Source organism: Lissotriton helveticus, chromosome 2_1 (genome assembly GCF_964261635.1).
Source record: "Lissotriton helveticus chromosome 2_1, aLisHel1.1, whole genome shotgun sequence".
NCBI classification, from domain to species: domain Eukaryota; kingdom Metazoa; phylum Chordata; class Amphibia; order Caudata; family Salamandridae; genus Lissotriton; species Lissotriton helveticus.
The window spans coordinates 99,714,642-99,726,371 of NC_136059.1; the positions used below are offsets into that span (position 1 = coordinate 99,714,642).

Genomic DNA, 11,730 nt, shown 5'->3' on the forward strand with positions numbered 1-11,730 from the left:
TGCGACTTTCGAACATTCAAACCCTGGCCTCTCATTCCACGCCGCTGAGAACACTGCCGCCGTACGGTACCCGGCCCTGCCGGTGGCTGTGTGCCTGGGCGCAGTGGGGCTCCCCGGGGGGCTGTTCACAGGCTGACGTGACATTATAGCAGACAAGCGCTGCTGTGAGAGGCCATGATTGCTGTTTACAGGGAGTCGTCGGGAAGGTGTCTTCCATCAGATTAGAAGTGTTTATCTTTAACAAGCCGACAAAGAGATTAGTGGTGAGCACCTCTCTTCCTCCCCCAGCTCAGGGGCGTGCCCTACCCCAGATGTCCCTGCGTGGGGCTTATTCCTACTGCTGGACTTCTTACGCTCTTCTCTGTAGAGCGCCTGGACGCACCATCGAATAACATCTGTGCTATACAAAAAATACACTGCGCTCGTGCAAACATGATGTAAGAGTCAATATTCCCCCAAAAAGAAAAGAAAGTCTTTGGATAACGTGATATGTCGCAGAAAAAGCGCTTCGACGCCTCGTCATGGGTAGTAAGCGCTATATAAATGCTATTACAATACAATACAATATATGAATGTGCAGATGGGTGTGAAGGATCGACTCAGTAGTAAGACAGATAAACTGTATACATTCTTACATAACATAACTGGAGGCCACCGTACAGGTGGGCCCTGCATCTTGATTGGTCTAGACTTTAAAGTCTGTGATAATATGGAGGCATCTCGTGTAATCGTTCACATGCAGTGTCAAGAACACGTTTTCTTGCTTCCGCACAGTTGAAGTGTAGTTGGTTTCATGTAGTTTCTGACACAGAACCTGCCAATGCCCTTTTAATTAAAAGCACTTTGCATCCTGGGATGTGTAGTTTCACTTTACCCTTTCTAACAATAGGCCACCATTTTGGTGTTCAGAAAGCTTACTGGCTTCTAAGCCAGTTTTGGCTTGAGGTCACAGCGTCACACTTTAATGCATGACTGTAAGCATGCTACCCTAGGGATAAGAATTTCTGTCTTTTGGGTCAGAATTACTTGCATGGAATACCATAGAAAACTACAAGCAAGAACTAAGCAATATGATGGCTCAGCTTAATTCTTGAAACCATAAATGGATGTTGGAGAAAAATACCATATAAGATGGCGCTGCCACCTGAATTAAATTTGCAAGCCTCTTCAAGGAATCCTTGGCCCAAGATAAGGGGCAAAATAGTTCTGTGATAGTATTCTGTGTAATCATTGGCTGGATTTCTAGCAAGCTGTCTTCACCTTTAATCCTTCCATTATCAAAAACATGATTACCTTCACGGTGGTAAGACACTGCTCGTCATTTGTAGCCTTTTAGAGCTGTACCGTTATGAGAGCTGTAGTTAGTCACTTCAAGTGCCACAAAGGTACTTTCGGTACCAAACCCTTTCCATTACTTTGTTACGTATTTTCTCTGTTTTCATTCCTGCCAATAGTATTACATTCCATAAGTCAGGCAGTCAGGCAGTGTTTTGATGCAAGTCATACCTCATGTCCCAGCAGGATCTGATTATCCGGAGCAAATGCCGCCGTCTCTTCCGTTCGCCCTCCATGCCCTGCAGGGTCATCCGGCCTCTCTTGAAGAGGATGGACCGGCCTGAGGACGACAACACACCGGTGAAAAACAAGCGAAGGAAGAGTCTGTTAGGTGACGCCATCGAAGAAACGGCGGAGAAGGAGGAACCGGTGAGTCATGGGAGGGGCATCGGGAGGATATATTGTCTTCTGGCTCCATCTTTGTCTTTTCAATCAAGAAGTTTATTAGCTAAATTAATGACTGGTCCAGAAACCAAAAGTAATAATCTTTGCTTCACCAGATAGCCTAATTGAGTGAACCATGGCAAATTAGTCTTCCCTCTGGGTCTCCTTTTCTAACAATATTGGGGTCATTTTAGAGCTTTCCCTACTAAGCACTTTATAAAATATAGGCCACTAAATACATTTTACGACGATTCTTATGAATTTGTGAGCTCTGTGGCATGACACTGGTTAACTTGTCTGTCACCTTACTGCCCAGCAAGATTAGAATTCTAAAGTGCCTGGTGCATAATTATGCCTGGTGCAAAATAAAATCTTTGGACCTCGTTGAGAGACAAGTTGATCTTAAACATTTACTGGCCTGATTCGAACTCTGCTTTACCTTTCTTATTTCAGAAAATCAGACTGTGCAGATCAAAGTCTTTTTGCGCTGATGAAATCGAAAACATCTTAGACGACGATCAGCGGGAACTCATTGGCGATTTCTCAAAGGTAGAGGACCAAGCAGACGCAGTCAAACGTTTTAACACAAAAAATAAATTAATGTTACACAATGGCCTTCATGGTTGTTAACATGATTCCCTGTTTACCTCCAGGCCTATGTTCTGAAGACCATCGAAGGAAAACATCAGGATCTCAAGTACATCTCTCCTGAAATGGTAGGTAGCTTCCGAGTCTGCAGGTATTTCCCTGCACTCTTGTTGTGACTGCTGGCTGCATGCATCTTGAACGAAAATTATTTACTTTTAAGGAGGCGTTGAATAAAAAGCCGCAACCTGGCTCCATAGTGTGAGGGTGACTTATAGACAATCCTGCTTTTCGACCACCGGCACTAGGCATTCTATGGCCTGTCGGCCATCTTTGTCAATGGATAAATAGAACTACAAATCCCAGCAAGCCTAGAGCGGCTGTCATAAAAAGAGGACTAAAGGGAGATCGTTGTGACACAGGCTCAGCTGAGAAAAGTGAGAATGGGTAGATCAGAAATCTTCCACAGCAATGCCCAGCTGCTGTTAATAACACTTTTGAGGCAGAATGGGAGCCTGGTGGGATTAAACAAGTGGGAAGGAGGCACTTTACAGCTAACCAAGTGATGCTAGACGAAAACTGACCATCCGCTGGGCTGTTATGCAGTATTGGAACCCGGACTGACTTTTTCTTAAAAAAGCATACCACACTTGCATGGGCTGCTGAGTATATAGCCACCTGGGGGCTGAGCCCCATTTTATGAAGATCCCTGGGCAGCCTGCAGTGAACAGCTGAAGTTGTTTCTGGTCACCACAGATTTTGAGAAGACTACCACTAGGCCATTCTCGGGTAACTCTCCAGTAGCGGAGTTGGTAAATGGCACAAAGGATCCCACCCTCATCTTTCTCATCCCAGCACAAGGAGGCTCATAGGGGTTGTATGTCAATACAATGCGGTGTTTACACCGCACTACCATTACAACGCTGGTTTTACAACGCAAGTCGTTACCACGACTTGCGCTGTAGGGTGCTGGGCTTAGGAATAGTATGATTTACTATTCCAACTCCAGCCTACGTACAGTAGGGAAGGTGTTGGAATAGTAAATCTACTATTCCTTAGCCTAGAGCGCCCTCCAGCGCAAATCGTGGTAACGACTTGCGTTGTAAAACCAGCGTTGTAATGGTAGTGCGGTGTAAACACCGCGTCGTAATGGATGTTCCCCCTTTAGGAGCTAGTACTGAAGAATGAACGGTGTTAAGAATGTGTCCTTGTATCCAGTTCCCCTCGGCTGCACTGGTAGCAGGCACCAAAAAAGTAGAGGACAGCCAAAATGCAAGACGAGCGTCTTTTCTTGTACAATGGAGCAAAGCTTGTGCAATTACATGCTCCCAGTGTTTTAACCTTGTAAATTGCTTTTTTCCACTAGATGATGGCTGTTATGAGCGGGAAATTTAAGAGCCTTGTGGAGCGTTGTGTGGTTATCGACTGCCGGTATCCATACGAGTTCGAAGGCGGCCACATTAAGGTAACTTGTTACTTTTTTTTACTTGCTCTGCATCTCAGGAGGTTTTTTTGGGTCCTATCAGTGCACCTATACCTGAGCTAGCTGTCCCACTCGATGGCCTACAGTTCTTAAAAACGCTTGTGTGATTTCCGCAGTTTGCATTGTCCATCTTGCAGAGTTGACTTACCTGGAGTTTTTCTCTTTAGGGCGCAGTAAACCTTCCCATGGAGCAGGACGTGGAGGAGTACTTGTTGAAAACGCCAATTGTTCCAGTCAGTGTAGAGAAGCGAGTTATCCTAATCTTTCACTGTGAATTTTCCTCCGAAAGAGGGCCCCGAATGTAAGTATCATTCACTGTAAAGATGGTATGGGTGTGCTGGTGTGTGGTTGCAGACGAGTTAACGCAGGGCTCATCTTTGTCCTTGGTAGCATTCAGTCTTGAGGGTCAAAAGTGCAAATATTTATAATCCTGATTCTCCCAGTCTCACAAAGGTGTGATCAAGTGGGCAGGATTCCTAGGTCCACAGTCAATAGTGACACAATTAACACCGTCTCCCTTTACAGAGGCTCTTAAGTGGGCCAGAGTTTGAACAGGAATAGAGATGACCAGCTAATCTTGTTCAAACCCCCTCCACAGACAGGCGATTTTTGGAAATATCTGTATTTCCTTTTTGAAAAGAATTGTTGGAATGTAAAATTTATCACAGAACTCATAGTAAGATTTGTTCCAAATTTCAAGCATCAAAATCAAGAATTCTGCCAGTATATGTAAGGCCGTTGCATAGTTGTGCATTGCTTCATCTGTTAGTTCAATGTTGTTGAAAATATGATCAGTATTCTGTTGGGACCAAAGTGGGAGGGGGGGGGCAATTTTGCAAATTGTGTGTCTTGTGAGTTGGGACCAGTGCCCAAAATGCATCAGCCCCACTTAATTCTAACCTGAGCGTAAATTGACTGGCACCAATGCCAAAGCTTTGCAGCAGTTACACAGCTGCAAAGGTGGCCCTGTCCAGCTGTGTCATCTTCAACCTTGTCTACTCATTCTCTTTATGCATGCGTACAATGGGGCTTCTTGGAAACCATGCAATGAGTTGACACTTGTGTGAAGTTGGGTTGGAGCACAACACTGTTATTATTACTTACAATTAAATAAAGTTGATGCTGTACCAGCAGCCTGTAGATACTTAACCTCCTCTGTTTTGCAGGTGTCGCTTTGTCCGTGAAAAAGACCGGATGCGCAATGAATACCCCAGCCTTCACTACCCCGAGATTTATGTCTTGAAAGGCGGATATAAGGATTTCTTCCCAAAGTTCCAAGTAAGGCTCTCTCGCATATCTCTCTCGCTGTGATTTTATTTCAGTTGGATGGTGCTGGGGCTGCAGGGTCAACCGTGCATTTCATCACACCCCAGGATCAGGGTTGGGCTAGAAATGCCATAGAAGAATCTTTGCCAAGGCACCACTAACTATGGGGAGCCATGCCTATGGCAAGACGCAGGTGCCACCTGTGTGGCTAGTGGTGGCGAGGGACTCCGCTGGCACCAGCCTACAAGAGGCACAGGTATTGATTGCCAGGCGCGCAGGAACCCAGAAGCAGTAAAATGCTTCTGAGTTGCCTTCGAACTGGTTCGCACCAAACCCTGCCCCTTTAAAAGGGGCGGCAATATGAGTGAAAAAACATGGATGTGTGGCAAAAGTAGCATTCTTTGAAGATAAAGTAGTCCACTCGGAAACCAAGTTTAGGGATGCTTAGGACTGCAGGTTGTGTCTTTTGGCTAGTTGTACACAATGTATCTTAAGGTACACACATAGTTTATTGACAGGTATTTGAGCTACTTTTTTATCTGCTGTGTGTAAAATTGCTCAGTGGGTTGAGCTCCTACTGCAGATAAGCGGCATAAAAGCTGATTCAATTTTTCATTGTTCTGAGGCTGATAAAAACAGGAACACCAATAGAATATTCCGCTGGTGGCTATGACACTTTGCAGATATGTTCATGGCCGTCACAGGTTTGTGGAGCCTGTGAGAAGCGCTGCTCAGTAGAATATTGCCACCAGGTTGCATGGGATGGGTAGCTGCAGAGCAGAGTAATCGCAGTGCATGTCGACTCTGCTTCGGTATGGCCCACCTTCCAGAGTGAACCCTAATTGGAACTTTGAAATGCTTACAGACACCATAGGGCAATTTCCAGCTTCAGTCAATCCATCCACCAACCAGGTTTTTGTTGGGTGGTCACAAGTTCCTCCCCCCCTGGAACCCCCTCCACTGGGAATCCCACTCTAACTGTCCAAGTACACTCAGGACAAAAAGTATCTATGAGCTGCATTACCCTGGCACCACGCAACGGGGCGCAAGAGTGACGCAACTCAGAAGTTATATTTATCAAGCTACGCATGGCGCCCTTACGTGGCTCTGAGTGGCTTGATCTAGAGTAACGCCACGCAGCGCAAATCAAGGTGCGTTATGCTGCCCCAGAGAGGTGTTTCCACTCGAAACATCCATGGATTTACCATTACTGGTAGACCTGGGAATGCGTCAAAAGGCTACGCATCCTCAGGGGATGCATAATGAGGAGAAATATGTTATTTCTCTTTGTTTTTTCCTCTTTCTATTCTGCAGCACACACAGAAAGAGGAGAATGCTCTGGGGATTGTTCTTTGTACAGGAAGGTGTCCCATCCCGCACTAAAACAATCCAGTCTGCAATGCGGGCTCCCTTGTACCACGATGCAAGGGTGCCTACGTTGGCGCTAAGTAGCCCATTGTTCAGCACTGCCAACAGGAATGTTCTGTATTATGTTAAATACGGCAGATTCCTGCCCTTTCCCTGTCACCAGCGCTGCAAGGTGACTTTCTTGTCTGCTGCGCGATTTTTTGGTAAATATGCCTCTGACTATCCAAGCCATCACTGGCAGGCGATACCTGCAACTGATACCCTGTACTCAGGCTATGTAACTGAAAAGGGTCTAGCACAAGCAGTGAACATGGAACAGCATGCTAGTGCATGTGAAAACACTTAGGGCCAGATGTGGGTAATTTCTATTTACCGATTCTTAAATACCGAATTTTACCGATTCGGTATTTAAGAATCGGTAAATAGTATGTTGGTAAAAAATCGGTAATTTTTACTAATTCGGTAATATTCGTTATTACCGATTCGGTAAATACCAAATCGGTAATAAGGAATACCTTCCCATTCATTCCTATGGGCCTGCAGGCCCATAGGAATGAATGGGGAGCCATTCACTATTACCGATTCGGTAAATACCAAATCGGTAATAGGGGGAACATATTCAAGGGTGGCAGGGTGTCACATTGACACCCTGTTGCACCCCTGAATCGTGCATGTGTGCAAATGTGGCGCACATACATGCCCTAAGGGCATGTATGCCTGCCACATGGCACTGTTAAAAAAGCTCAACATTGCTTTTTTAAAGGTTTTCGATATTTACCACCAACTTGTAGTTGGTGGTAAATAACAAATCCTTAAATCAAAAATGCACTCACTTGAGTGCTCCCTACATAGGATTTAAGGATTCTGTAATTTACCGATTTGGTATTTTAAGGATTCGGTAATTTACCGATCCTTAAATTACCGAATCGGTAAATTACTGAATCCTTAAATCCAGCCACCTACATTAGAAAAAGCTAAATACCGGTCAGTAACGGCAAATTTACTGATTTTCGGCCATTACCGACCGGTATTGAGCTACCTACATATGGCCCTTAATGCTTTAAAAAAATGTGGGGGCCCAAAGTCATGTGCGAGTATTGCGTAAGCTGGGGTCCAAATAGATTTTAGTGGTATCTACATGTTAGACGCCTGGCTGGCATTCAGGCCTCTGGTGTAGTGAAGGCAATGTCTCTACAGCCTCTTCCACACCTGTGGTAGCGGGAGTGTGGAGTGTGGGGGGCATTCAAAGATTTTCTGTCCAGGAGCACCAGGGACATCCTGCGACAAAAGTGCAGCTGCCAAGAATAACAGAAAAGGGTTGTTCCGTGACAGGATAGCTTCTTTTTTTTCATTCCCATCAGCCCCTATTTTGTGTTCATGGTCAGTTAGCCGGTTCTGCCCTGAGATACACCACCTTTCCATACACTCCTACTGAAGCAAGGGAACACAGCGCGAGTGGAAGGTGGCATCTACCTTTACTTATTCAGGTGTCCTGTTACTGGCTCCCTCTCAAATTAGGCATTTTCTGTGTGCTCTGAAAAGCAGACAATAGGCAAAGTTTAGGATATGGAGATCCCTATCTTATTCATGTTGTATGTGCCTTTGTGTTTATGGTTGACCCCAGCATAGTGCAATGCCCCTTTTATGCCTATCTTAATGGTATGTCCACATAGTTTTGTAATCCACAAACTCTGCTGTCTCTTGACATATTATGACTTGCTTCCTCTATTAAATATTTACTAAGCCCTCTTTGTGCCTCTTTTGCAGGTACATTGTGAACCACAAGCCTACCGGCCCATGTACCACGAAGAATTTAAGGAAGAACTGAAAACATTCCGTGCCAAGAGCAGAACCTGGGCCGGTGAGAAAAGCAAGCGAGAGCTGTACAACCGGCTCAAGCATTTATGAGGAGCAGGACCACAAGAACATTCCAAAAACACCTGCTCGAAAAACACTTTTTAAGCTTGGGCTGGCCCCACACTGCCATTCCGCGACCGCTACTGTGGAACTAACACGTTTCTCGAGACAGCTGCTGGAAAGACATTTGCCGTGGGCTGGACCCTATGGCAAGAGTCCATTTTCATTTTCCACTGACATTTTTGCAGAAAATGCTCTTCGTGAGAGATCGGAGTGTGGTTGTCCACCTACAAACAACATGAACCTGGGCAAAACGCAACTGGGTGTGCTTGTCAAGTCTGCGGTGTGTGCCGTTTCGCATGGAGCATCTTCCGCCACAAGTGGTCTAAACACAACATGGAAGCACACAAAAAAAAAAATGGACATCGCCTGGTTTGTTTAGGCCACTAGCTGAAACAGTGCTGTTCCGTTTCTCCTTCCAGTGCAACAGAAAATATCTTAAAGAAGCTTGGAAAATTCTTTCAAGGGATTTCGATGGTCCGCCATACATTATATAAATGCTGTTCGCCAGAATGATAAAAAAAAAGACTCCTCCCTTTTGCAAGTAACAAATTATAGTGATTTTCACAGATTATTTATAATTGATTTAGGGGAAAAGCTGGAAATAGTGATAAACAGCAGATTTCCTCAAAAACCTACATAAAAAATATATATATTAGTAGTAGGAAGAGGGCTATTGACAATACAAGCTAAAGTCTGTATTTGCCTTTACAAAAATCACAACTGTGGCCGCCCACTGGACAATTTTGAATTTTGTTGAAGAATGACAGCCACTTTATTTGTATTATTTATTCTCTGGTGGCAGAGTTCTCGGTTCTTGGGTCTAGGTAGTAAGAATCCTAGTTTCGTAAAACGAGGATAGAGGATTCGGACATTGTGTCGTTGCTATGACAGTGACGGTAATTTCTAGTTTCCTTGGGCTGCGCTAGAGGATTCTGCTTGCTTCAGTTTACCAGGAAAGGGAATGCTTAGGTTGTGATGGGTGGGGGTGCACAAATTCAACTCCCAATGGTGGCGGACAGACATCAAGCTCCCATGAACCATAGAAGATTCTAGCACAGGTAAACCTACAAGGTCGAAGAAGCTGGAGACGTGGAAATGAAAAGGCTAAATAAGAAAATCATAATGTTAAGTAATATTTTATAATATTTAACCAACATCATGGCTACACACCATTAACCCCCAGACAAAAAAAGCAGTTGCACCTGTGCAGTATGAAGATTTGTGCGATCAGGGTCCATTTCGTTGTGTCATTGCTATATGGTGTTGCACCACCGAAATCAAGAGTGCAACATATGTACATGCTTCCCCCTATATGGCTGCTTCTTTAGACATCCTTTATAAAGCACTTGAATTATTTTGCCTCAATTTGGCGAGGCAGCCATTATCTTGTAAACCCGATTAATGATTCAGATATTGTTTAAGAAAGCATGTATTTTGTTTTAAAACCAGTTTTTGAAGGGTGTGCAGGGAATATTTTTATACTTTAAATATATAAATATAAAAGACCTTCCAGTACTATTTTTAAAATGTGTTAAACATGTTATTATAGTATATGGGTGTTAAAAAAAAGAAAAAGGGTAAAAACTTTATAACATAAAAAATATGGAAGAGGATTGTTCCATAGGTTAGGTTCGAATGTACAGTATGTTAAGAAATCAAAGTTGAAAGGATGTTGCAATCGGATGAATTGCAATTGGGTGATTTTGTTTGTATTTATTTAAGGAGCTTCATACTATGCCCATATATTGCTTCGAGTTTTGCAGTCACTTTTATTGATACATTACTTTTACTGCCCAGTGTGGGGGGGGGGACGTGATATTGTTTGTCCTTATTCTTAAAACAAAATATCTCCCACCCAAATATATTGTGTTTCTGTTAGTTATGTTGCTTTTACATGTTTGTGTAGATGCACCTTTGAAGGAAGAGCAAATCGGATATCGTGTTGTAACACATCGGAGTGATGTACGATTGAATTTCGATGTTGTGCATTTTGTTTGTTGCATGATCTGTGTGTGGTTTTAAGATATTTGGGAACGCAGCGCCAAGATGAGCCTCTTGCCCTCCGTTATGTTGCCGGGTGGAAATAAACTGCCCTGTCAAAACCGTCATCGTTGTAGTGTGATTTTTTTGTTTGTTTATGGAGCATATGGGGGTGGTCATTTTGACTCCGTTCAGTAGAAGGAAAAAGTGTGTGTAACCTATGAATCTACAACACAGCAGGTACAAGCTAAAGTTTTTGGGGTCTTCCCATGTTCATAGACCTCAAATACATGCTTGTATGCATACAGAGAGATCCTGTGGACCATTTACAGTTTGCTTGCATCCTGCACAGCACTGCGTAGTGGGTCAGCCCGCTTCAGGCATTGGCTCTCTTGCACTGTGAGGGACAGCATCTTGCCTGATCACTGCGCGTCTCCTATAAAACCTAAATGCTAGGATTCGTGGTCTAATGCTTAACTTTGCCAGTGCTTTTTTCTTTGTCACCATAGTCTATTTACATGAAATCAAAGACAAGTGCACCTCTTATTCTTGCCAGCAAGACTCAATTTCTCCAATTTGTGTTATTTCTACCCCTGTTCTAAGTACGCCTGCCAAAAAATTTCATTGCAGGCATATGACCACTGCTTTCAATATGGCCTAGTATTGCCGAGGCATCGATAGTGACACATTAAAACACAATATTTAGATTAAGGGTCGTATAAAGTGGAAGAGGTGTGGCTCCGCGGCCAGGGCGACTGACTCCGGAATCTGGGGATCACGGTTCGATCCCCCGTGCCGGCGGCAGGTTAGCCCAGCACCATGTGACTCTGGGCAATAGCTTGCTTAATCTTCCCGACGGCCCCCAGCGCCAAGAGACCCTTACGGGTGATTGTGCGCTTTACAAATGTGGATTATTATTATAAACCCCGGCCGTATTTTATTAAAATTAATAAAACATGATCATTATTCATAACACAAAGCATTTTATATGCAGAAAACCCAAACATATTCAGAGAAATTTCAAATACACATATTTACACAAGTTTGTTGGCTAACCTTAACAATAATCTAATACATAGCCAAACCTAACCTAAAACTGGAATATGTACACTTTTGTTTTCTGCGTATCCTGGTGAGCCTACATACAGGGTCATAACTGTTCCCAACTACTTGCCAGGTCCCCCTTTACCAAAGTGACATTGCGCAGGAGACCCGTATGCCCATCAAATCCTTCTGTGTGCGCCCCCTCCGCCCTTCATACTACCTCCCATTTCAAATGACAGGTGTGTATAGTAGTGAGTGGGGAGGGACTGGCCTCTCCTTCAAGACCTCTCAGATGACAGGTGTGAATAGTAGGGTATGTGGATGGACTGGCCTTTCCTTTCAGACCCCTCCCTCAAATGACTGGT

General features: G+C 44.1%; 1 protein-coding gene across 4 annotated transcripts in view; it reads left to right on the plus strand.

Moving 5' to 3' along the window:
• The window catches only part of CDC25B (cell division cycle 25B), a 32,360-nt gene extending 21,916 nt beyond the window's left edge, over positions 1–10,444 (plus strand). For 2 of the 4 annotated variants that reach the window (XM_078674549.1, XM_078674551.1), the window contains exons 10-16: positions 1,519–1,704; positions 2,173–2,268; positions 2,373–2,435; positions 3,671–3,769; positions 3,955–4,088; positions 4,954–5,065; positions 8,189–10,444. In XM_078674549.1, coding sequence (XP_078530675.1) covers positions 1,519–1,704; positions 2,173–2,268; positions 2,373–2,435; positions 3,671–3,769; positions 3,955–4,088; positions 4,954–5,065; positions 8,189–8,329 — 831 coding nt within the window. In that variant the 3' untranslated portion in view covers positions 8,330–10,444. The remainder of the gene's footprint in view (positions 1–1,518; positions 1,705–2,172; positions 2,269–2,372; positions 2,436–3,670; positions 3,770–3,954; positions 4,089–4,953; positions 5,066–8,188) is intronic. The other 2 variants (XM_078674550.1, XM_078674552.1) reach the window with 1 other exon arrangement.
• The last annotated feature ends 1,286 nt before the right edge of the window (positions 10,445–11,730 follow it).